Consider the following 23733-nt stretch of genomic DNA (forward strand, 5'->3'; position numbering starts at 1 on the left):
GCCAACTATTTTTATAATCGATTTTAATCGATTTAATCGATTAGTTGTTGCAGCCCTAGTATATACTGTATATATGTATATATAAATACTTGAATTTCAGTGAATTCTAGCTATAAATATACTGTAACATTTTGAACAGTAACACTGTCAATGAAGCCATTCTTTGGCGTACCACAATGTGAGAATTAGTGAGGATCAAGTACATTTTTAAAAGTCATTTTAAAGTAAAATGATGGAGGACAAAGTAGGCAGCAACAAGTGGTAGTCAAACATGTCAAGTCTTGTAGACCACTTGTGAGGGACACGTGTCAAGTCTTGTAGACCACTTGTGAGGGACACATGTCAAGTCTTGTAGACCACTTGTGAGGGACACATGTCAAGTCTTGTAGACCACTTGTGAGGGACACATGTCAAGTCTTGTAGACCACTTGTGAGGGACACATGTCAAGTCTTGTAGACCACTTGTGAGGGACACATGTCAAGTCTTGTAGACCACTTGTGAGGGACACGTGTCAAGTCTTGTAGACCACTTGTGAGGGACACGTGTCAAGTCTTGTAGACCACTTGTGAGGGACACGTGTCAAGTCTTGTAGACCACTTGTGAGGGACACGTGTCAAGTCTTGTAGACCACTTGTGAGGGACACATGTCAAGTCTTGTAGACCACTTGTGAGGGACACGTGTCAAGTCTTGTAGACCACTTGTGAGGGACACATGTCAAGTCTTGTAGACCACTTGTGAGGGACACATGTCAAGTCTTGTAGACCACTTGTGAGGGACACATGTCAAGTCTTGTAGACCACTTGTGAGGGACACGTGTCAAGTCTTGTAGACCACTTGTGAGGGACACGTGTCAAGTCTTGTAGACCACTTGTGAGGGACACATGTCAAGTCTTGTAGACCACTTGTGAGGGACACGTGTCAAGTCTTGTAGACCACTTGTGAGGGACACGTGTCAAGTCTTGTAGACCACTTGTGAGGGACACATGTCAAGTCTTGTAGACCACTTGTGAGGGACACGTGTCAAGTCTTGTAGACCACTTGTGAGGGACACGTGTCAAGTCTTGTAGACCACTTGTGAGGGACACGTGTCAAGTCTTGTAGACCACTTGTGAGGGACACGTGTCAAGTCTTGTAGACCACTTGTGAGGGACACGTGTCAAGTCTTGTAGACCACTTGTGAGGGACACATGTCAAGTCTTGTAGACCACTTGTGAGGGACACGTGTCAAGTCTTGTAGACCACTTGTGAGGGACACGTGTCAAGTCTTGTAGACCACTTGTGAGGGACACGTGTCAAGTCTTGTAGACCACTTGTGAGGGACACGTGTCAAGTCTTGTAGACCACTTGTGAGGGACACATGTCAAGTCTTGTAGACCACTTGTGAGGGACACATGTCAAGTCTTGTAGACCACTTGTGAGGGACACGTGTCAAGTCTTGTAGACCACTTGTGAGGGACACATGTCAAGTCTTGTAGACCACTTGTGAGGGACACATGTCAAGTCTTGTAGACCACTTGTGAGGGACACATGTCAAGTCTTGTAGACCACTTGTGAGGGACACATGTCAAGTCTTGTAGACCACTTGTGAGGGACACATGTCAAGTCTTGTAGACCACTTGTGAGGGACACATGTCAAGTCTTGTAGACCACTTGTGAGGGACACATGTCAAGTCTTGTAGACCACTTGTGAGGGACACATGTCAAGTCTTGTAGACCACTTGTGAGGGACACATGTCAAGTCTTGTAGACCACTTGTGAGGGACACATGTCAAGTCTTGTAGACCACTTGTGAGGGACACGTGTCAAGTCTTGTAGACCACTTGTGAGGGACACATGTCAAGTCTTGTAGACCACTTGTGAGGGACACATGTCAAGTCTTGTAGACCACTTGTGAGGGACACATGTCAAGTCTTGTAGACCACTTGTGAGGGACACGTGTCAAGTCTTGTAGACCACTTGTGAGGGACACGTGTCAAGTCTTGTAGACCACTTGTGAGGGACACATGTCAAGTCTTGTAAAGACCCTGCAGTCGTCAATCAGCCAGTCCACTTCTGGTAATCCCATCAGCCACCTGGGCCGCTAAAAGGTGCTCCACCAATGGAAGGATGGAGGCAGAGAGTTGGAAGGATGGAGGCAGAGAGTTGGAAGGATGGAGGCAGGTGAGGAAAATGCATCCAGTCGTCAAACTAATGTTTTTGCCAAAGTAGGTGATTAAGAAGAACTCTTGTTCTTGACCTGGCCGACTTTTATGGCTCTCTGAAGACTTTGGGCTAAGAGCAGCGGCAGAAGGTAAGTCGCTCAGCAGACGTTTGACAAAGTGCGTGCTGACACACCTCACCTGCTACCTCCTGTTTCCACACTCTGTACAGTCGCAGCCAAGATGGCAGCCTCGTTGGCCTTTGACTAAACTATGTCAGGACGGATCCAATAGGATCGGGAGGGAAAAAAAACATGGACCGATCTCGGAGTAGCTTTCCACGCTGCGAGGAGAAATTCTGATTGATTTGAGAGCCAGGACGGAGAATTATTAGTTTGCTCGCCCGAACCAAAACGACCCTCGTCTACAATTGGGCTCCCCGTGCACTGGACCTGGCATGATGCAGGACACCCCAGCCAGACCATTACATACCATTATACATTACATACATAATGCATTTATATATATATATATATATATATATATATATATATATATATATATATATATATATATATATATATATATATATATATATATATATATATATACATACATACATACATACATACACACACATAAGACAATATTGAAAAAAAAATCATAATAAATACGATGTTCAGACACTGGTTCAGAAAAAAAAATATATATATATACATATATATATATATATGTATATATATATATATATATATATATATATATATATATATATATATATATATATATATATATATATATATATATATATATATATATATTTAAAAAAAAAAATTTTTTTTTAAATAATATATATTTTTTAATAATATCATATATCAACAATGGATATATATAAAATGGAGAAGATAACTGCCTTAATGAATTATAAATTGGAGAAATGTACTTGATACTGGGAACATTGGGTCAACTATGTCACGCCCCATAAGCCTGACTTTCATTTTTTGAATTAGTGATTGTACTGCAAAAAAAAAAAAAAAAAAAAAATCCTATACCCCTATATGTACGTATGTATATATATGTTTATATATGTATGTATATATATTTATATGTATATATATATATTTATATGTATCTGTTTATATTTTATTTTATTTATTATTACTATTAATGTATTATTATTTCCTTTTTGTTGTTGTTGTTTTTTTGTTTTTGTTTTTTTTGTTTTGTTTATTTATCGATGTATTTGTAGACATTACTTTGTTTTTTTTGTTGTTTCTTTTTTTTGGGGGTGGGGGCGGGGGGGGTGGTATGGATGGGATGTAAACAAAAATATTTGGACATTTAGGGCAGACAATAAATATATGATTTATGTGAGTATGATGTCATGGATAGGAATGTCTGATGCTGGATGTCAATAAAAAAAATAAAAAAAATAAAAAAATAATAATATCATATATACAGTATTATATTACATAATAAAATAATTGATACTGTATCTTATTGCATAATAATATAATATATACAGTATTATATTACATAATAAAATATACAGCACGGGACAAGCGGTAGAAAATGTATGGATGGAAGTATTATATGACATAATAAAATGACATATACAGTATGACATGGCATAATGATAATAATAATGATAATACTAATAATAATAATAATGATAATAATAATGATAATAATAATGATAATAATACTAATAGAGGTTACCTGGTCAGCATCAGTGGCTGTGAGCTGCAGGATCTTGAAGCCATCGCCCACATTCTCCTGAATGCTGACGTCCAGGATGTTGTTGGAGAAGATGGGCGGGTTGTCATTCACGTCCTGCACTGTGATCTCCACCTGTAGACACACACACTTCCTGTTACTACCTGGAGACACACACACTTCCTGTTACTACCTGGAGACACACACACTTCCTGTTACTACCTGGAGACACACACACTTCCTGTTACTACCTGTAGACACACACACTTCCTGTTACTTCATCCATCACACACACTTCCTGTTACTACCTGGAGACACACACACTTCCTGTTACTACCTGTAGACACACACACTTCCTGTTACTACCTGGAGACACACACACTTCCTGTTACTACCTGTAGACACACACACTTCCTGTTACTACCTGTAGACACACACACTTCCTGTTACTACCTGGAGACACACACACTTCCTGTTACTACCTGGAGACACACACACTTCCTGTTACTACCTGTAGACACACACACTTCCTGTTACTACCTGGAGACACACACACTTCCTGTTACTACCTGTAGACACACACACACTTCCTGTTACTACCTGTAGACACACACACTTCCTGTTACTACCTGTAGACACACACACTTCCTGTTACTACCTGTAGACACACACACACTTCCTGTTACTACCTGTAGACACACACACTTCCTGTTACTACCTGTAGACACACACACTTCCTGTTACTACCTGTAGACACACACACACTTCCTGTTACTACCTGTAGACACACACACTTCCTGTTACTACCTGTAGACACACACACTTCCTGTTACTACCTGGAGACACACACACTTCCTGTTACTACCTGTAGACACACACACTTCCTGTTACTTCATCCATCACACACACTTCCTGTTACTACCTGTAGACACACACACTTCCTGTTACTTCATCCATCACACACACTTCCTGTTACTTCATCCATCACCTGTAGACACACACACTTCCTGTTACTTCATCCATCACCTGTAGACACACACACACTTCCTGTTACTTCTTCCATCACCTGTAGACACACACACACTTCCTGTTACTTCATCCATCACCTGTAGACACACACACTTCCTGTTACTTCATCCATCACCTGTAGACACACACGCATTTCCTGTTACTTCATCCATCACCTGTAGACACACACACACTTCCTGTTACTTCATCCATCACCTGTAGACACACACACACTTCCTGTTACTTCATCCATCACCTGTAGACACACACACTTCCTGTTACTTCTTCCATCACCTGTAGACACACACACACTTCCTGTTACTTCATCCATCACACACACTTCCTGTTACTTCATCCATCACCTGTAGACACACACACTTCCTGTTACTTCATCCATCACTTGTAGACACACACACACTTCCTGTTTCTTCTTCCATCACCTGTAGACACACACACACTTCCTGTTACTTCATCCATCACCTGTAGACACACACACTTCCTGTTACTTCTTCCATCACCTGTAGACACACACACACTTCCTGTTACTTCATCCATCACACACACTTCCTGTTACTTCATCCATCACCTGTAGACACACACACTTCCTGTTACTTCATCCATCACCTGTAGACACACACACACTTCCTGTTACTTCATCCATCACCTGTAGACACACACACTTCCTGTTACTTCATCCATCACCTGTAGACACACACACTTCCTGTTACTTCATCCATCACCTGTAGACACACACACACTTCCTGTTACTTCATCCATCACCTGTAGACACACACACACTTCCTGTTACTTCTTCCATCACCTGTAGACACACACACACTTCCTGTTACTTCATCCATCACCTGTAGACACACACACTTCCTGTTACTTCTTCCATCACCTGTAGACACACACACACTTCCTGTTACTTCATCCATCACCTGTAGACACACACACACTTCCTGTTACTTCTTCCATCACCTGTAGACACACACACACTTCCTGTTACTTCATCCATCACCTGTAGACACACACACACTTCCTGTTACTTCATCCATCACCTGTAGACACACACACTTCCTGTTACTTCTTCCATCACCTGTAGACACACACACACTTCCTGTTACTTCATCCATCACACACACTTCCTGTTACTTCATCCATCACCTGTAGACACACACACTTCCTGTTACTTCATCCATCACTTGTAGACACACACACACTTCCTGTTACTTCATCCATCACCTGTAGACACACACACACTTCCTGTTACTTCTTCCATCACCTGTAGACACACACACTTCCTGTTACTTCATCCATCACCTGTAGACACACACACACTTCCTGTTACTTCATCCATCACCTGTAGACACACACACACTTCCTGTTACTTCTTCCATCACCTGTAGACACACACACACTTCCTGTTACTTCATCCATCACCTGTAGACACACACACTTCCTGTTACTTCTTCCATCACCTGTAGACACACACACACTTCCTGTTACTTCTTCCATCACCTGTAGACACACACACACTTCCTGTTACTTCATCCATCACCTGTAGACACACACACTTCCTGTTACTTCATCCATCACCTGTAGACACACACACTTCCTGTTACTTCATCCATCACCTGTAGACACACACACTTCCTGTTACTTCATCCATCACCTGTAGACACACACACACTTCCTGTTACTTCATCCATCACCTGTAGACACACACACTTCCTGTTACTTCTTCCATCACCTGTAGACACACACACACTTCCTGTTACTTCTTCCATCACCTGTAGACACACACACACTTCCTGTTACTTCTTCCATCACCTGTAGACACACACACTTCCTGTTACTTCTTCCATCACCTGTAGACACACACACACTTCCTGTTACTTCATCCATCACCTGTAGACACACACACTTCCTGTTACTTCATCCATCACCTGTAGACACACACACTTCCTGTTACTTCATCCATCACCTGTAGACACACACACTTCCTGTTACTTCTTCCATCACCTGTAGACACACACACTTCCTGTTACTTCTTCCATCACCTGTAGACACACACACACTTCCTGTTACTTCATCCATCACCTGTAGACACACACACTTCCTGTTACTTCATCCATCACCTGTAGACACACACACTTCCTGTTACTTCATCCATCACCTGTAGACACACACACTTCCTGTTACTTCATCCATCACCTGTAGACACACACACTTCCTGTTACTTCTTCCATCACCTGTAGACACACACACACTTCCTGTTACTTCTTCCATCACCTGTAGACACACACACACTTCCTGTTACTTCTTCCATCACCTGTAGACACACACACACTTCCTGTTACTTCTTCCATCACCTGTAGACACACACACACTTCCTGTTACTTCTTCCATCACCTGTAGACACACACACTTCCTGTTACTTCTTCCATCACCTGTAGACACACACACACTTCCTGTTACTTCATCCATCACCTGTAGACACACACACTTCCTGTTACTTCATCCATCACCTGTAGACACACACACTTCCTGTTACTTCATCCATCACCTGTAGACACACACACTTCCTGTTACTTCATCCATCACCTGTAGACACACACACTTCCTGTTACTTCTTCCATCACCTGTAGACACACACACACTTCCTGTTACTTCTTCCATCACCTGTAGACACACACACACTTCCTGTTACTTCTTCCATCACCTGTAGACACACACACTTCCTGTTACTTCATCCATCACCTGTAGACACACACACTTCCTGTTACTTCATCCATCACCTGTAGACACACACACACTTCCTGTTACTTCATCCATCACCTGTAGACACACACACACTTCCTGTTACTTCTTCCATCACCTGTAGACACACACACACTTCCTGTTACTTCATCCATCACCTGTAGACACACACACACTTCCTGTTACTTCTTCCATCACCTGTAGACACACACACACTTCCTGTTACTTCTTCCATCACCTGTAGACACACACACTTCCTGTTACTTCTTCCATCACCTGTAGACACACACACACTTCCTGTTACTTCATCCATCACCTGTAGACACACACACTTCCTGTTACACACCTGCACTTCATCCATCACCTGACCATACTGATACTGATACTGATACCACATGACCACACTGCTAGTGCTAACACGTGGCCATACTGCTAGTGATACCATGTGACCATATTACTAGTGCTAACACGTGGCCATACTGCTAATGATACCATGTGACGATACTGCTAGTGATAACACGTGCTGATACTGCTAGTGACACAACAGGATGATACCGCTAGTGGCACCACGTGACGATACAGCTACTAATAACACGTGATGATACTGCTAGTGGTAACACATGACGATACTGCCAGTGACACAACATGACGATACCGCTAGCGGCACCACGTTACAATACCGCTAGTAACACAACATGACAATACGGCCAGTGATACCACGTGACGATACCGCTAGTGACACTACGTCACAATACCGCCAGTGACACCACGTGACGATACCGCCAGTGACACCACGTGACGATACCGCTAGTGACACCACGTGACAATACGGCCAGTGACACCACATGACGATACCGCTAGTGACACCACATGACGATACCACTAGTGACACCACATGAAGATACCGCTAGTGACCCTACATAACGATATCGCCAGTGATACCACATGACCATTCCGCCAGTGACACCGCAGTACCATTCCACCAGTGATACCGCATTACCATTCCGCCTGTGATACCACATGACCATTCCGCGAGTGATACCCCATGACCATTCCGCCAGTGATACCACATGACCATTCTGCCAGTGATACCACATGACGATACCGCCAGTGATACCACATGACCATTCCGCCAGTGATACCACATGACGATACCGCCAGTGATACCACATGACCATTCTGCTAGTGATACCACATGACGATACCGCCAGTGATACCACATGACCATTCTGCCAGTGATACCACATGACCATTCCGCCAGTGATACCACATGACCATTCCGCCAGTGATAGCACATGACGATACCGCCAGTGATACCACATGACCATTCCGCCAGTGATACCACATGACCATTCCGCCAGTGATACCACATGACCATTCCGCCAGTGATAGCACATGACGATACCGCCAGTGATACCACATGACCATTCCGCCAGTGATACCACATGACCATTCCGCCAGTGATACCACATGACCATTCCGCCAGTGATACCACATGACCATTCCGCCAGTGATACCACATGACCATTCCGCCAGTGATACCACATGACCATTCCGCCAGTGATACCACATGACCATTCCGCCAGTGATACCACATGACCATTCCGCCAGTGATACCACATGACCATTCCGCCAGTGATACCACATGACCATTCCGCCAGTGATAGGACTAGTGCTACCACATGATTGTCAGTGAGTGTGAGTGATACTGAGTCTTCACCAGAGAAGAACCACGTGGGTTTAGTGCTGGCCACTTCCACAGAGCTCCCCTCGACATGAGGGTTGAGGGACATGGACAGTTTAATGCATGCTGACAACACATTCTAGCGGCTAACCTCCCTCCACAGTGCGAAGACATTTGGTACTTGACTCATGCTTCCAGTTAGCATGTCAGCATGCTACCTTTATAAGATGATTTAGCAGCTGTTCATGTGACCTGGCCTAACCCTAACACATGCTAACTGTTAGTCTGTTAAAGTTAGCATGCTAACTATTTCTCCCCGTAAACCTCAGGCTCATATAACTTGGAACTTGACACATGCTAACTGTTAGTCTGTTAAAGTTAGCATGCTAACTATTTCTCCCTGTAAACCTCAGGCTCATATAACTTGGAACTTGACACATGCTAACTGTTAGTCTGTTAAAGTTAGCATGCTAACTATTTCTCCCTGTAAACCTCAGGGTCATATAACTTGGAACTTGACACATGTTAACTGTTAGTCTGTTAAAGTTAGCATGCTAACTATTTCTCCCCGTAAACCTCAGGCTCATATAACTTGGAACTTGACACATGCTAACTGTTAGTCTGTTAAAGTTAGCATGCTAACTATTTCTCCCTGTAAACCTCAGGCTCATATAACTTGGAACTTGACACATGCTAACTGTTAGTCTGTTAAGGTTAGCATGCTAACTATTTCTCCCTGTAAACCTCAGGCTCATATAACTTGGAACTTGACACATGCTAACTGTTAGTCTGTTAAAGTTAGCATGCTAACTATTTCTCCCCGTAAACCTCAGGCTCATATAACTTGGAACTTGACACATGCTAACTGTTAGTCTGTTAAGGTTAGCATGCTAACTATTTCTCCCTGTAAACCTCAGGCTCATATAACTTGGAACTTGACACATGCTAACTGTTAGTCTGTTAAAGTTAGCATGCTAACTATTTCTCCCTGTAAACCTCAGGGTCATATAACTTGGAACTTGACACATGCTAACTGTTAGTCTGTTAAGGTTAGCATGCTAACTATTTCTCCCTGTAAACCTCAGGCTCATATAACTTGGAACTTGACACATGCTAACTGTTAGTCTGTTAAAGTTAGCATGCTAACTATTTCTCCCCGTAAACCTCAGGCTCATATAACTTGGAACTTGACACATGCTAACTGTTAGTCTGTTAAGGTTAGCATGCTAACTATTTCTCCCTGTAAACCTCAGGGTCATATAACTTGGAACTTGACACATGCTAACTGTTAGTCTGCTAAAGTTAGCATGCTAACTATTTCTCCCTGTAAACCTCAGGGTCATATAACTTGGAACTTGACACATGCTAACTGTTAGTCTGTTAAGGTTAGCATGCTAACTATTTCTCCCTGTAAACCTCAGGCTCATATAACTTGGAAGTTGACACATGCTAACTGTTAGTCTGTTAAAGTTAGCATGCTAACTATTTCTCCCCGTAAACCTCAGGCTCATATAACTTGGAACTTGACACATGCTAACTGTTAGTCTGTTAAGGTTAGCATGCTAACTATTTCTCCCTGTAAACCTCAGGGTCATATAACTTGGAACTTGACACATGCTAACTGTTAGTCTGTTAAAGTTAGCATGCTAACTATTTCTCCCTGTAAACCTCAGGGTCATATAACTTGGAACTTGACACATGCTAACTGTTAGTCTGCTAAAGTTAGCATGCTAACTATTTCTCCCTGTAAACCTCAGGCTCATATAACTTGGTACTTGACACATGCTAACTGTTAGCATGTCAGCACTATGACTTTAAATTCAACTCAATTATAACCAACAAAAATGATCTTTTTCTGGCTCCCAGCTGTAAAACGAGTAAAACGAGTAAAACATCAATGCGGTATCCGTTTTCTATTTCTCTCTTGAAATGTTAGACATTTTGAGGCGCGGCAAAACACTTCAAATATGGATAACAACTTTATGAAATCACAAGTTGATTCAATGGAACAAAAAAAAATCAATAATTAAGAAGCCTCGAAACATTGCAACTTTAGCGGGAACTTTCTGAAAACGCTGCCACCAATTCAGTCAGTGGAGGCTGCAACAACTGCAGGGTTAGGGTTAGAAGACTTAGGGTTAAGGTTAGAAGACTTAGGGTTAGGGTTAGAAGAGTTAGGGTTAGGGTTAAAAGAGCAAATTAAAAATACTGGAAGGGCTAAACCAGGGGTGTCCTAACTTTTTAGACTTGGGGCACTCATTGAGCTAATATATATATATATATATATGTATATATATATATATATATATATATATATATATATATATATATATATATATATATAATCTTGTACATATATATACATATATATACATATATATATATATATATATATACATATATATACATATATATACATATATACATATACAGTATATATATATATATATATATATATATATATATATATATATATATATATATATATATATATATATATATATATGTATATATATGTATATATGTATATATACATATACATACATATATATACATATATACATATATACATATACAGTATATATATATATATATACACTGTATGTGGGTGTGTACATTTTCTATTAATATAATGGATGTATACGTAATATAATTGTATGTTAAAATTGGACTCCTACACTGTTTACTTCCTTGACGACCTCCTTCAAGTATTGTAATCAGTCATAAATATCAGGCAGTTAAAAAGTGTCACAAACATGGATACATGTGCAGAGTCTTTTGCATTTATCCCATCATGCATTGCAATGGATTTAAATGGGTGTTTTTAAATATCCCCAATGTTCAGTGATCAGGTTGTACTTACTATGTGTGACCTTGTCTGTTGACTTTTCTGTTAGTTGCATTTCCCCCCCCCCCCCCACCATGACTAGGGAAGGTTGTTTGCATTGGGTCATATAAGTGAATGCTGTGCTATTAATTCAAAGTACTTTCATTGACTCACATTGGGAGCAAATATAGAACATTGTGAGAGCAGCTGGTGTCTGAAATGAATGTGCAAGTTGTCTGCGGTGCCATGCTTTGTTCAACTCATCACTTCTCCCGGGCCAAATTGAAGAGGTTGGCCCCCGCGGGACGTAGTTTGGACCAAACAGCCTTGAAAACATGGACATCTTGCCAGCCCAATGAGTCGGGAATCAAACCCTCCACTTCCACACTTTCATGCTTCATCAACATTGCTACGCTAACGTTGCCAACCAGCAGGAAGTCAATGAAAGTAGCAATGAAAGTCACACACACACTGAAATGTGTCCTCTGCATTTGACCCATCACCCTTGTTCACCCCCTGGGAGGTGAGGGGAGCAGCAGCGGGGGCCGCGCCCGAGAATCATTTTTGGTGATGGAACCCCCAATTCCAAGCCTTGATGCTGAGTGCCAAGCAGGGAGGTAATGGCTCCCATTTTTAGAGGCTTTGGTATGACTCCAAACTTGCAAGAGTTGCATGCCAATCTTCAAAATCATTTGTTATGATTTGACCTCTCACAGTAGGAAGCCCCATTCGTCACAGTTTACCTGACACACGAACCGTGACAAATTAGGGGGGGCGGGGGGTGTGCACTGTACACTTTAGCCGCCAGACAACGGGAGAGTGTTGAATATCTTCAAATGTTTGGGGGTTTTTGTGGCGACTCCGACTTTGACCACAGCGTGGGCTGCTATGTAGAGTCCTGGCGCTTTCCATCGTTTTTAGCAGACTGCATTGCAAGAATCCCTTTCCTACTGTCGGTGCAAAAAAGCGAGTGAGATCCTTGTGGTGCGTGTGGTTCCTGCGAGCGACAACACAAGTTCCTTCACAAGCTAAGCTATGCTAATGTGGCGAGTCCAGCATTTATGCTTTCAGATCTTTTCCTTCTGATGTGCCTCCATTACCTTTCTTAAGTCCTCCCCCCGCTAACCCCAATATGCATTTCAACACGTCTTTGAGTGGCAACATCTTTGCCGCGTGAAAGCATCCCCATTATTATCCTTTTTGTGGCTTCTTTTCCCTTCTTTCCCTCCCCCTGGAAGACGGATGCAACTCCGTGTGGGAAATGAGGAAAAAGAGGCCGGCGAGTGTCAACAATGTCTGACATTTTTACCCCCGGCACACAATGCGTGTGAAGTGAGGAACACATACAGTAGGCGTGTAAGTGAGGAACACGTACAGTAGGCGTGTAAGTGAGGAACACATACAGTAGGCGTGTAAGTGAGGAACACATACAGTAGGCGTGTAAGTGAGGAACACGTACAGTAGGCGTGTAAGTGAGGAACACGTACAGTAGGCGTGTAAGTGAGGAACACATACAGTAGGCGTGTAAGTGAGGAACACGTACAGTAGGCGTGTAAGTGAGGAACACATACAGTAGGCGTGTAAGTGAGGAACACATACAGTAGGCGTGTAAGTGAGGAACACATACAGTAGGCGTGTAAGTGAGGAACACGTACAGTAGGCGTGTAAGTGAGGAACACGTACAGTAGGCGTGTAAGTGAGGAACACGTACAGTAGGCGTGTAAGTGAGGAACACATACAGTAGGCGTGTAAGTGAGGAACACGTACAGTAGGCGTGTAAGTGAGGAACACATACAGTAGGCGTGTCAAGGCCATGAGTGAGGAAGACTTGGGCGTGTCTACCACTCTTCCTCACAGCTGCCGCTAGCAGACTAGCCGCAACTCAGATCCATTTGAAATACCGAGCCGTCTCTGAATGTTAGATTTGCTGCCAATGTGAGTCAATCAGATCAATGAAAGTCCTCTGAGTTGAAAGCACAGCATTTACTTGTATAACCCAATGCAAAAAACCTCCCCTAGTCATGGTGGGGGGAAAAAAAACAACAATACCAAATGAGAAGCTGCTCACTGAACATTGTGGATATTATGAAAAACGTAGCAAACACCATCAAAAATAGAACTTAGTTGCCAATCTAGACCGGGACGTTTTTGAAACTCATCTTTTTACTCAAAACCTGCTGGATAGCTTTTTAGTTCCTAGGGCTAAAGACTCATTAGCAGGGGTTTTCAAACTTTTTTCACCAAGTACCACCCTCAGAAAACCCCTGGCTCTCCAAGTACCACCACAATGACCAACACTGAAACACAGTAGCGTAGTAGGCCTACACATTTGTTAAAAACAAGGAAGAGGAATATTTCATATGTTTGGCCATTGTAACATTTCACACAGTTTGAACAGTAGCACTGAGAACATTTAATGAAGTGACGTACCACTAGACGCTTTGAGAATCACCCATCTAGAAAGACAGTAGGGTAGCGCCATCTGTATTATGTTCTCTGCTCACTGTGGCACACCTGGTAACCTTCTAGATCTAGACTACTGACCTACCTCATTTTTACAAGACCATGACTTTCGAACCAGAGCCAATCTAGCTACCAATCTAACCGAGTACCACACCAAATATCAGGACCATCTTTGAGGTCCATCCGAGACATCTGACCCAGACGGATTACGTCCAATCCATTTAAATCCTGGAGGGGTTCGGCAAGGTCCCTTTGCACTTGAAGGGGTCCAAAATCGATCAATCAATTTACTCATATAATCACAAGTGCCTCAAAGGACTTCACAAACCACAACAAGATCCACTTATCTGAACCAGTATCCGAGCAAAGAACAACTTCAAAAGTCCATCTGGGAGAAAGAAGTAACCTTGGGAAGGGGTTGCAGATACCTGGACCCTTTAGGTGCCTCTGAAAAGTTCAACCAGGAAGTCAGCATTCTCTTGAGAAAATCTAAACCTAACCTGTTTTTTCTAGGTACTAACAAGGTCCAAATTGGAGCATAATAAACCCTGGAGGGGTCCGAGAAGGTCTCCTTTTCACTCGGAAGGGTCCCAAAAGGTCAGGATCAGATCTGGGTACATGTGTAAACCACGAAGTTCTGTCTTTGCCAGTTCTGTTTTGCACGGTACTCAAAAGCTGGTCGTCCACATGAGAGGCGAGCGGGATGACTACCGAGCTAAGCTACTTGATAGCCAGCATTGATCTGGAATACGTCAGGGAATGACGTAGCTGGCCTCCGTTACAAAGGTCCAACCCTTTTGGGCCACCAGGACCTTTGGGGTTTAGTCCTTTTTGGCGGAATTTGCCTTAATCTGAGACCGGAGAATTTTTTTGTGTAAACACAAATAGGCCCTAATCGCTATGGGGTCCATAGGTGCCTCTGAAAGTCCAAGTACTCCAACCCGTCCGAATAACTCTGCTTTCTCTGAGGGACCCTTGGGGAAATGTAACCCTAACCTGGTTTCCTAGGTACCATTGAGGTCTAAATTGGAGGTCCTGTTTGCACTTGGGGCAGCAAGGCTCTGGTGGTAAGAGTAGTTGGCCCGGGTTCGATCCTCAGTCCCCCTGTGGCCATGTCCAAGTATACTTGAGCAAGATACTGAATAGTGCCAAAGCGCTTTGAGTACCTTGAAAGTAGAAAAATGCGATTCAAGGACAATCTATTTCAGAAATGGGCTTTATCTGAGTACATATCCAACCTTTTGGGGCCACTGGGTTCAGTCCTTTTTCATGGAATTAGGCCTAATCTAAGACCGGATCATTTTTCACGTAAAAATGAATAGTCCCCAATCGCTTTAGGGTCCATTGGTGCCTCTGAAAGCCCAAGTACCCCAATCCGTCTGAGGAAGATTGCTTTCCTTGACGGACCCTCGGGAAACTCTAACCCTAATCCGTTTTTTTAAGTACCCCTGACCCCAGAAACCACAAAGTTCTGACTTTGACATGAAACCAGAGCCTCAGGGACTGAAGTTCTTTTGACTATTTCGACTGCGAGACCAAGGAACATCGGCTGATTGGAACTTTGACTAAAGCCATCCTATCATTTTCAGGGGAAATAGTCCCTGGATGTTTTCTGAAAGTCTGCTAGAACGTTTAATGGACCCACACTGGAGCAGTAGAAAGAGAAGTATGGAAGGAGTCCATTTCTGTCCGTCAAGTACTGAACTTCAAGCGGTTTGATCAGTGACACATTGTTCATCTCCTCTGCTCCGACATCGCTGGCCACCAATTAAACCAACTCCGGGGTCGGTGCCCTCCTAATGGCTGAAGAATGCGAGGCCTCGTGCTAACAAGCCAAAGATACGGCGTCTCTCGATCCGCTGCCGAGCCCGGAGACCGAGACCGAGACCGAGACAGAGTCAACAAATAATGAATATTTACTTCCCGCCCCGTGTGTCCCCCTTGATGTGTAAATAATTCAAGGCCCACTTGCGAGGAGTGAGCTAATTAGGTTAGAAGTGGAGGCTTCAGAGGAGTCATTAGCAGCGTGCATTACCCCTCAACGCTCCCCACGGGGGAGGAATATTTCAAAGTGACAATAAGTGTGCCGATCGGAAAGTCACGTCAAGACGACGCAGGACAAAGTTTTCCTGGCTTTAGTCGACTGTGTTGCACCAAGCCTTGTTTCCAGTTGCAAGTACAGTATCTGCCAGACAGTATTGCAATATTTATGAATGATTGACGGGTCAGGGGCTCCCCACCCCCTCCAGTCAAGTAACCTCCGCCCCCAATTGTCGGGAACACCATTTAGCGTGGAACACGATACACACGTTTTATTTCCTCGACTTTCAGTCAGCTTTTGACCAAAATAATTAAACGATTATCATTTAATTCATGTGAGGGCTGCATGATTGTGGAACGAGAAATCACCATTTTTTTCCATCAATATTGAAATCACGATTATTTTCATCAATATTTAAATCACGATTATTAATCACGATTATTTTCATCGATATTGAAATCACGATTATTTTCATAAATATTGAAATTACAATTATTAATCACGATTATTTGTGTCAATATTGAAATCACGATTATTAATCACAAATATTTTCATAAATATTGAAATCACGATTATTAATCATGATTATTTTCATCAATATTGAAATCACGATTATTAATCACGATTTTCATCAATATTGAAATCAAGATTATTTTCAACAATATTGAAGTCACGATTATTAATCATGATTATTTTCGTCAATATTGAAATCAAGATTATTTTCAACAATATTGAAGTCACGATTATTAATCATGATTATTTTCGTCAATATTGAAATCAAGATTATTTTCAACAATATTGAAGTCACGATTATTAATCATGATTATTTTCGTCAATATTGAAATCAAGATTATTTTCGTCAATATCGAAATCACGATTATTGATCATGATTATTTTCATCAATATTGAAATCACAATTATTAATCATGATTATTTTCATCAATATTGAAATCACGATTATTGATCATGATTAGTTTCATCAATATTGAAATCACGATTATTAATCATGATTATTTTCATGAATATTGAAATCACAATTATTAATCACGATTATTTTTGTCAATATTGAAATCCCGATTATTTTCAACAATATTGAAATCACGATTATTAATCATGATTATTTTCAACAATATTGAAATCACAAATGTTTTTCATCAATTTTGAAAATAGGAATATTAATCACGATTATTTTCGTCAATATTGAAATCACGATTATTAATCAAGAATGTTTTCATAAATATGGAAATCACGATAATTAATCATGATTTTCATCAATATTGAAATCACGAGTATTAATCCCGATTATTTTCAACAATATTGAAATCATGATTATTAATCCCGATTATTTTCATCAATATTGAAATCATGATTATTTTCATCGATAATGAAATCATGATTATTAATCATGATTACTTTCATCAATATTGAAATCACGATTATTAACCACGATTATTTTCAACAATACTGAAATCACAATTATTAATTACGATTATGTTTCTAGTACATTTTCTGTATATTTCTGAATGTTCTAGTACATTTCCAGAACATTTCTTAGTGTTTCTGGTAAATTGCCAGTACATTTATGGGTGCTTCTACTTCATTTCTAGAACATTTCTGAATGTTTCTAGTACATTTTTGACACATTTGTGGTAAACTTCCAGGACATTTCTTAGTGTTTTTAGTACATTTCCAGTATATTTCTGATTGTTCATAGTACATTTTCAGTAACTTTCTGAATGTTTCTAGTACATTTCTAAAAAGTTTTGGTAAATTTCCAGTACATTTCTGAATGTTTGTCGTCAATTTTTGATACATTTGTTGTAAACTTCCAGAACATTTCTTAGTGTTTCTAGTTCATTTCCAGTACATTTCTGAATCTTTCTAGGCAATTTTCAATACATTTCTGAATGTTTTCTAGTAAACTTCTAAAACATTTCTGAATGTTTCTAGTAAATTTCCAGAACATTTCTGAATGTTTCTAGTAAATTACCAGAACATATCCGATACATTTTCAAAACATTCCCGCCCGCTTCCAGTGGATAAAGAGAACATTTTCCAGAAAAGTCCTGGAGAGTTGCCAGCAAATGTTGGAAAGTTGCCAGAAAATAGACCAGAAGATTTCTGGTACATTTCCAGAAATATTTTTGAAAGTTTCCAGGCAATTTGTCTTTGGCATGAGCGATGTTGAAAGACAACGCAGTGGAACGTTTCATGCTAACCTCCACCCGGAGGCAACAAACTGTATGATACTCCAGTTATTGATGAGAAGAGCCACCACAACATACAATACTCCAGTTATTGATGATAAGAGCCACCACAACATATAATACTCCAGTTATTGATGATAAGAGCCACCACAACATATAATACTCCAGTCATTGATGATAAGAGCCACCACAACATATAATACTCCAGTTATTGATGATAAGAGCCACCACAACATATAATACTCCAGTTATTGATGATAAGAGCCACCACAACATATAATACTCCAGTTATTGATGATAAGAGCCACCACAACATATAATACTCCAGTCATTGATGATAAGAGCCACCACAACATATAATACTCCAGTTATTGATGATAAGAGCCACCACAACATATAATACTCCAGTCATTGATGATAAGAGCCACCACAACATACAATACTCCAGTCATTGATGATAAGAGCCACCACAACATATAATACTCCAGTCATTGATGATAAGAGCCACCACAACATATAATACTCCAGTCATTGATGATAAGAGCCACCACAACATATAATACTCCAGTTATTGATGATAAGAGCCACCACAACATACAATACTCCAGTTGTTGATGATAAGAGCCACCACAACATGTAATACTCCAGTTATTGATGATAAGAGCCACCACAAGAAAACAAACTGAAGCTGCATTGAAAGCCCCCCCCTCCCCCCCCCCCCCCCACTCTTTCACTAACCATCAAAAATGTCAGGAAGATCGGAGAGTTTGGAAGAAAGTTACGACCGTTAAAATGTTCCACCACAAAATTTGATACTGGTGTCGATATCAGCGCATAGTCGGGATCAGACCCCAACCTGGAAGCTTTATATCAGTTTGGAAGGAGATGGGATCATTTTAAGTGCAGTCCAGACAGTTTGTACCACCAATGGATACCAATAGGTACCAGATGGCACTTTAGGGTCTCATGGTATGTGTACCAGTTCTGATCAAGCTCAGGATTCCAGGTAAGAATGTTGAAAGTTTGGCGCCATGCCACGCCCACATCCTACAATTGCTTCCCAATGCATCATGGTCCATATGTCCAGTATCTGTGGTCAAAGCTCGTCAAGTATGGAGACCAAGATGGCCGACTTCCTGTTGGTTTCCATATATGGGCTCTGTAGACGTGTCTGCAGCGACCATACGGGCATCTGCTGGCATTTTTGGACATTATCAAGGGGGTGATAGAGAGTCAGCTTTGAAATGGTCCTGTTGATACTCTCCAAATATGCTTTTTTTGTCCAGACCATAGCCTTTGCTGCCCGGGTCCAACAGTCCGGCAGGTCAGAAAAGCAAGTTTCAGTAGGATTGACTCAACAAACCATGAGCAGGACTGAATAAAATCAGCTTGCAGAAAGAAGTGATGGCACCAGAAAGTTCCTCCAGAATAAAATCAGCTTGCAGAAAGAAGTGATGGCACCACAAAGTTCCTCCAGAATAAAATCAGCTTGCAGAAAGAAGTGATGGCACCACAAAGTTCCTCCAGAATAAAATCAGCTTGCAGAAAGAAGTGATGGCACCAGAAAGTTCCTCCAGAATAAAATCAGCTTGCAGAAAGAAGTGATGGCACCACAAAGTTCCTCCAGAATAAAATCAGCTTGCAGAAAGAAGTGATGGCACCAGAAAGTTCCTCACAATCCAGCAGACAAGCAGACCCCAGAAGTCTTCAACCACCTTCTCAAATTCCAGTTACGCTTAATCCAAGCATTTGGGAGCCACACCCAGACCTCATCGGCCAGGACTCTTACGTCTTTCCCACAGCTTCCTTCTCTTACGTCTTTCCCACAGCTTCTTCCACCATACCTCAAACTTTCAGGACAAAAAGTCCCTGCTGGATGGAAGAGTCCTGACTTTGACTTTGGCAGACATCTTGAAAACATGCTAGCATTGCTACATCTCAGGCTGCCATGATGCTAGCTGACCTTGAACACGCCAAGCAAACTGGGATCTGACCTTGAACACGCAAAGCTAACTGGGATCTGACCTTGAACACGCCAAGCAAACTGGGATCTGACCTTGAACACGCAAAGCAAACTGGGATCTGACCTTGAACACGCCAAGCAAACTGGGATCTGACCTTGAACACGCAAAGCTAACTGGGATCTCGCTCGCCAATTCTACCTGAAAATGTACGCTTTGCTTGTTACACTCAATTAGTGGGAATAGAAAACCTGTATTTTTTCTAGGGTAAAATCCTTGCAGCTTAGCTGGCAGTTTTTTTGTTTTTATCATGAACTGGAAGCTGAATGTTTCCAGTCCATTTCCAGTAATCTGGTGATTGTGCAGCCCTTTGAGACACTTGTGATTAAGTCAACTTTTATTGATTGATTGATTGAACTTTCTCAATGTTTCTAGTACATTTTCGGTAACTTTCTGGGTGTTTCTGGTTAATTTTCAGTAGATTTTTTTAATGTACATTTCTGAAGATTCACCTAACTATTATAATTTTTATGATACCGACATTTTACGGTTTTTATGTTATTAACGTCTTCTTATTCATAACCGGCCCCCAACTATGTCCACATCTGCACAAACTTGTCCCGTCCGTTTGTGCTGCAAAATTTGTGTTTTGTATTATTAAATCCAGAAATGAGCTGCACCGTTTTATAAGCCGCAGGGTCAAAGTGTAGGAAAAAAGCCGGGGCTTATAGTCTGGAATGTACAGTCCATATATTTATTTCTCTTGAAACGCAACAAAACTAATACATTGAGTAATAAAAGATGAGGTACTTTATTTCCAGGCGTTTGCGGGCCAGATGTGGCCCCCAAACCTGGAGTTGACCAGATGTGGCCCCTGAACCTGGAGTTGACCAGCGGTGAAATGTGAAGGTGCTTACCACCACAGCACAACACACTTCTGAGGGCCAGATGGGGCCCCCGAACCTGGAGTTGACCAGCGGTGAAATGTGAAGGTGCTCACCACCACAGCACAACACGCTTCTGAGGGCCAGATGTGGCCCCCGAACCTGGAGTTGACCAGCAGTGAAATGTGAAGGTGCTTACCACCACAGCACAACACGCTTCTGAGGGCAGGTTACTCGCTCACTCCCAAGTGGATCCGACACACATTAGTCTGCGGTGTCGTTCATCCGGGGACCGCAATCACCGGGGCCCCCGGCCATCGGAGCGTGCCGAGAATGTGCGGGCAGACAAAGCTGGACGGTGGCCAGACCTCAACTCCACGCGAGAGAGAAAGTCGGGAATACGATCATGTTCCCCTCGACCGCGCCCTCACTTTCTACAGACCAACAAAAGCGGAGAGTCTGCAGTGGATCACGGAGCGCCTCGGTCTTACGCAAGCCACCAGGTCCCAGGGAGTGTCAGGACCAGGTCCCAGGGAGTGTCGGGACCAGGTCCTAGGGAGTGTCAGGACCAGGTCCCAGGGAGTGTCAGGACCAGGTCCCAGGGAGTGTCGGGACCAGGTCGGAGGGAGTGTCAGGACCAGGTCCCAGGGAGTGTCGGGACCAGGTTGGAGGGAGTGTCGGGACCAGGTTAGAGGGAGTGTCGGGACCACGTCGGACGAGTGGTTCTCATAAAAGGTGTGTCAGTGTCCAGTCCTTGGACCACCTGTTCAGAGACGCTTCATCCTGCATTCTTGTGTCTCCGTCATCCACCAAATGGCCAAGGTGTTTCTCCCACCTCTGCGTTGTTTCTCCGACTCAAACTGAGGGATTACGCCGTGATGTTCGCCCGCCTTCTGATCACACCTCAGAGATGCTCCTTGAAACTGGAGCAGCCATTTAGGACCATCATGGGGCCAACATCTCGCATGATCAAAGGTAAAAACCACGGAAATAATGAAGCAATTTGTGCCAAGTAGCCTTTGAAGACGTGAGCGCTAACACTCGTCGTCACGGGTGACGGGAGGCGGCCATCTTCCCGCCTCCATGTTGGCCTCCTCCACGCCACTTTGCACGCAATTACCTGCGGAAACTTCACACCATATAAGGGCAAAGGAAGTCATCGGCAAAAGTTGCAAGTACTCTTGGACAGAAGGAAAAGTGCCGTGACTTTGTAGGAGAAGATGCTACCTTCTGTCAACATGTGATGTCATCATGTGATGTCATCATGTGATGTCATCATGTGATGTCATGGTTGATCTAACTTTTCAAAGCATGCTCCTAAACATCTTTAGGTTGCATAATCAATAATCAATAAGGATGCATGGGCTGGAAGTCTGACAGTAAATGTCCAGGACATTTCCGGAACATTTCCAGGACACGTCTCTATGTTTTCAGTACATTTCCAAATCATTTCCAGGACATTTCTGAATTGTGCCACTAAATTTGTGAAGGTTTGCAGTACATCTCCAGAACATTTCTCTAGGTTTTCTGTACATTTCCAGTACATTTCTGAATATTTCCAGCACATTTCCAGTACATTTCTGAATATTTCCAGCACATTTCCTGTACATTTCCAAAATATTTCTGAATCTTTTTCAGGAGATTTACAGAATCTTGAACATTTTCTGAAAGTTGCCAGGAAAAATCGATATGTTTCCAGTAAATGTCCAGTACATTTCCAGTAAACTACCAGAATATTTCTGAATGTTTCCAGTAAATTTACAGAATAAATCCAAAACATTTTTGTAAAGTTGCTAAAACATTTATGTTTCCAGTAAATTTTCAGAACATTTCTGAATGTTTCCAGTAAATTTCCCGAATATTTCCTGTAAATTTCCCAAACATTTCCTGTAAATGTATATATTTCCAGTATATATCTGAATGTTTAGAGTAAATGTATAAAACATATCTTGAAAATTTCCAGAAAGTTGCAAAAACCTTTCGGAATGTTTACAGGTATTCTACTGGAAATCTCTGAATGTTTTCAGTACATTTCCAGAAAA

General features: G+C 41.9%; 1 protein-coding gene across 1 annotated transcript in view; it reads right to left on the reverse strand.

The window, feature by feature from the left end:
• fat4 (FAT atypical cadherin 4) overlaps positions 1–23733 on the reverse strand; it is a 190440-nt gene that overhangs the window by 104660 nt on the left and 62047 nt on the right. Inside the window, exon 2 of the mRNA XM_062039710.1 lies at positions 3860–3991. Coding sequence (XP_061895694.1) covers positions 3860–3991 — 132 coding nt within the window. The remainder of the gene's footprint in view (positions 1–3859; positions 3992–23733) is intronic.

The sequence above is a fragment of the Entelurus aequoreus genome, linkage group LG28, assembly GCF_033978785.1.
Source record: "Entelurus aequoreus isolate RoL-2023_Sb linkage group LG28, RoL_Eaeq_v1.1, whole genome shotgun sequence".
Classification (NCBI taxonomy): domain Eukaryota; kingdom Metazoa; phylum Chordata; class Actinopteri; order Syngnathiformes; family Syngnathidae; genus Entelurus; species Entelurus aequoreus.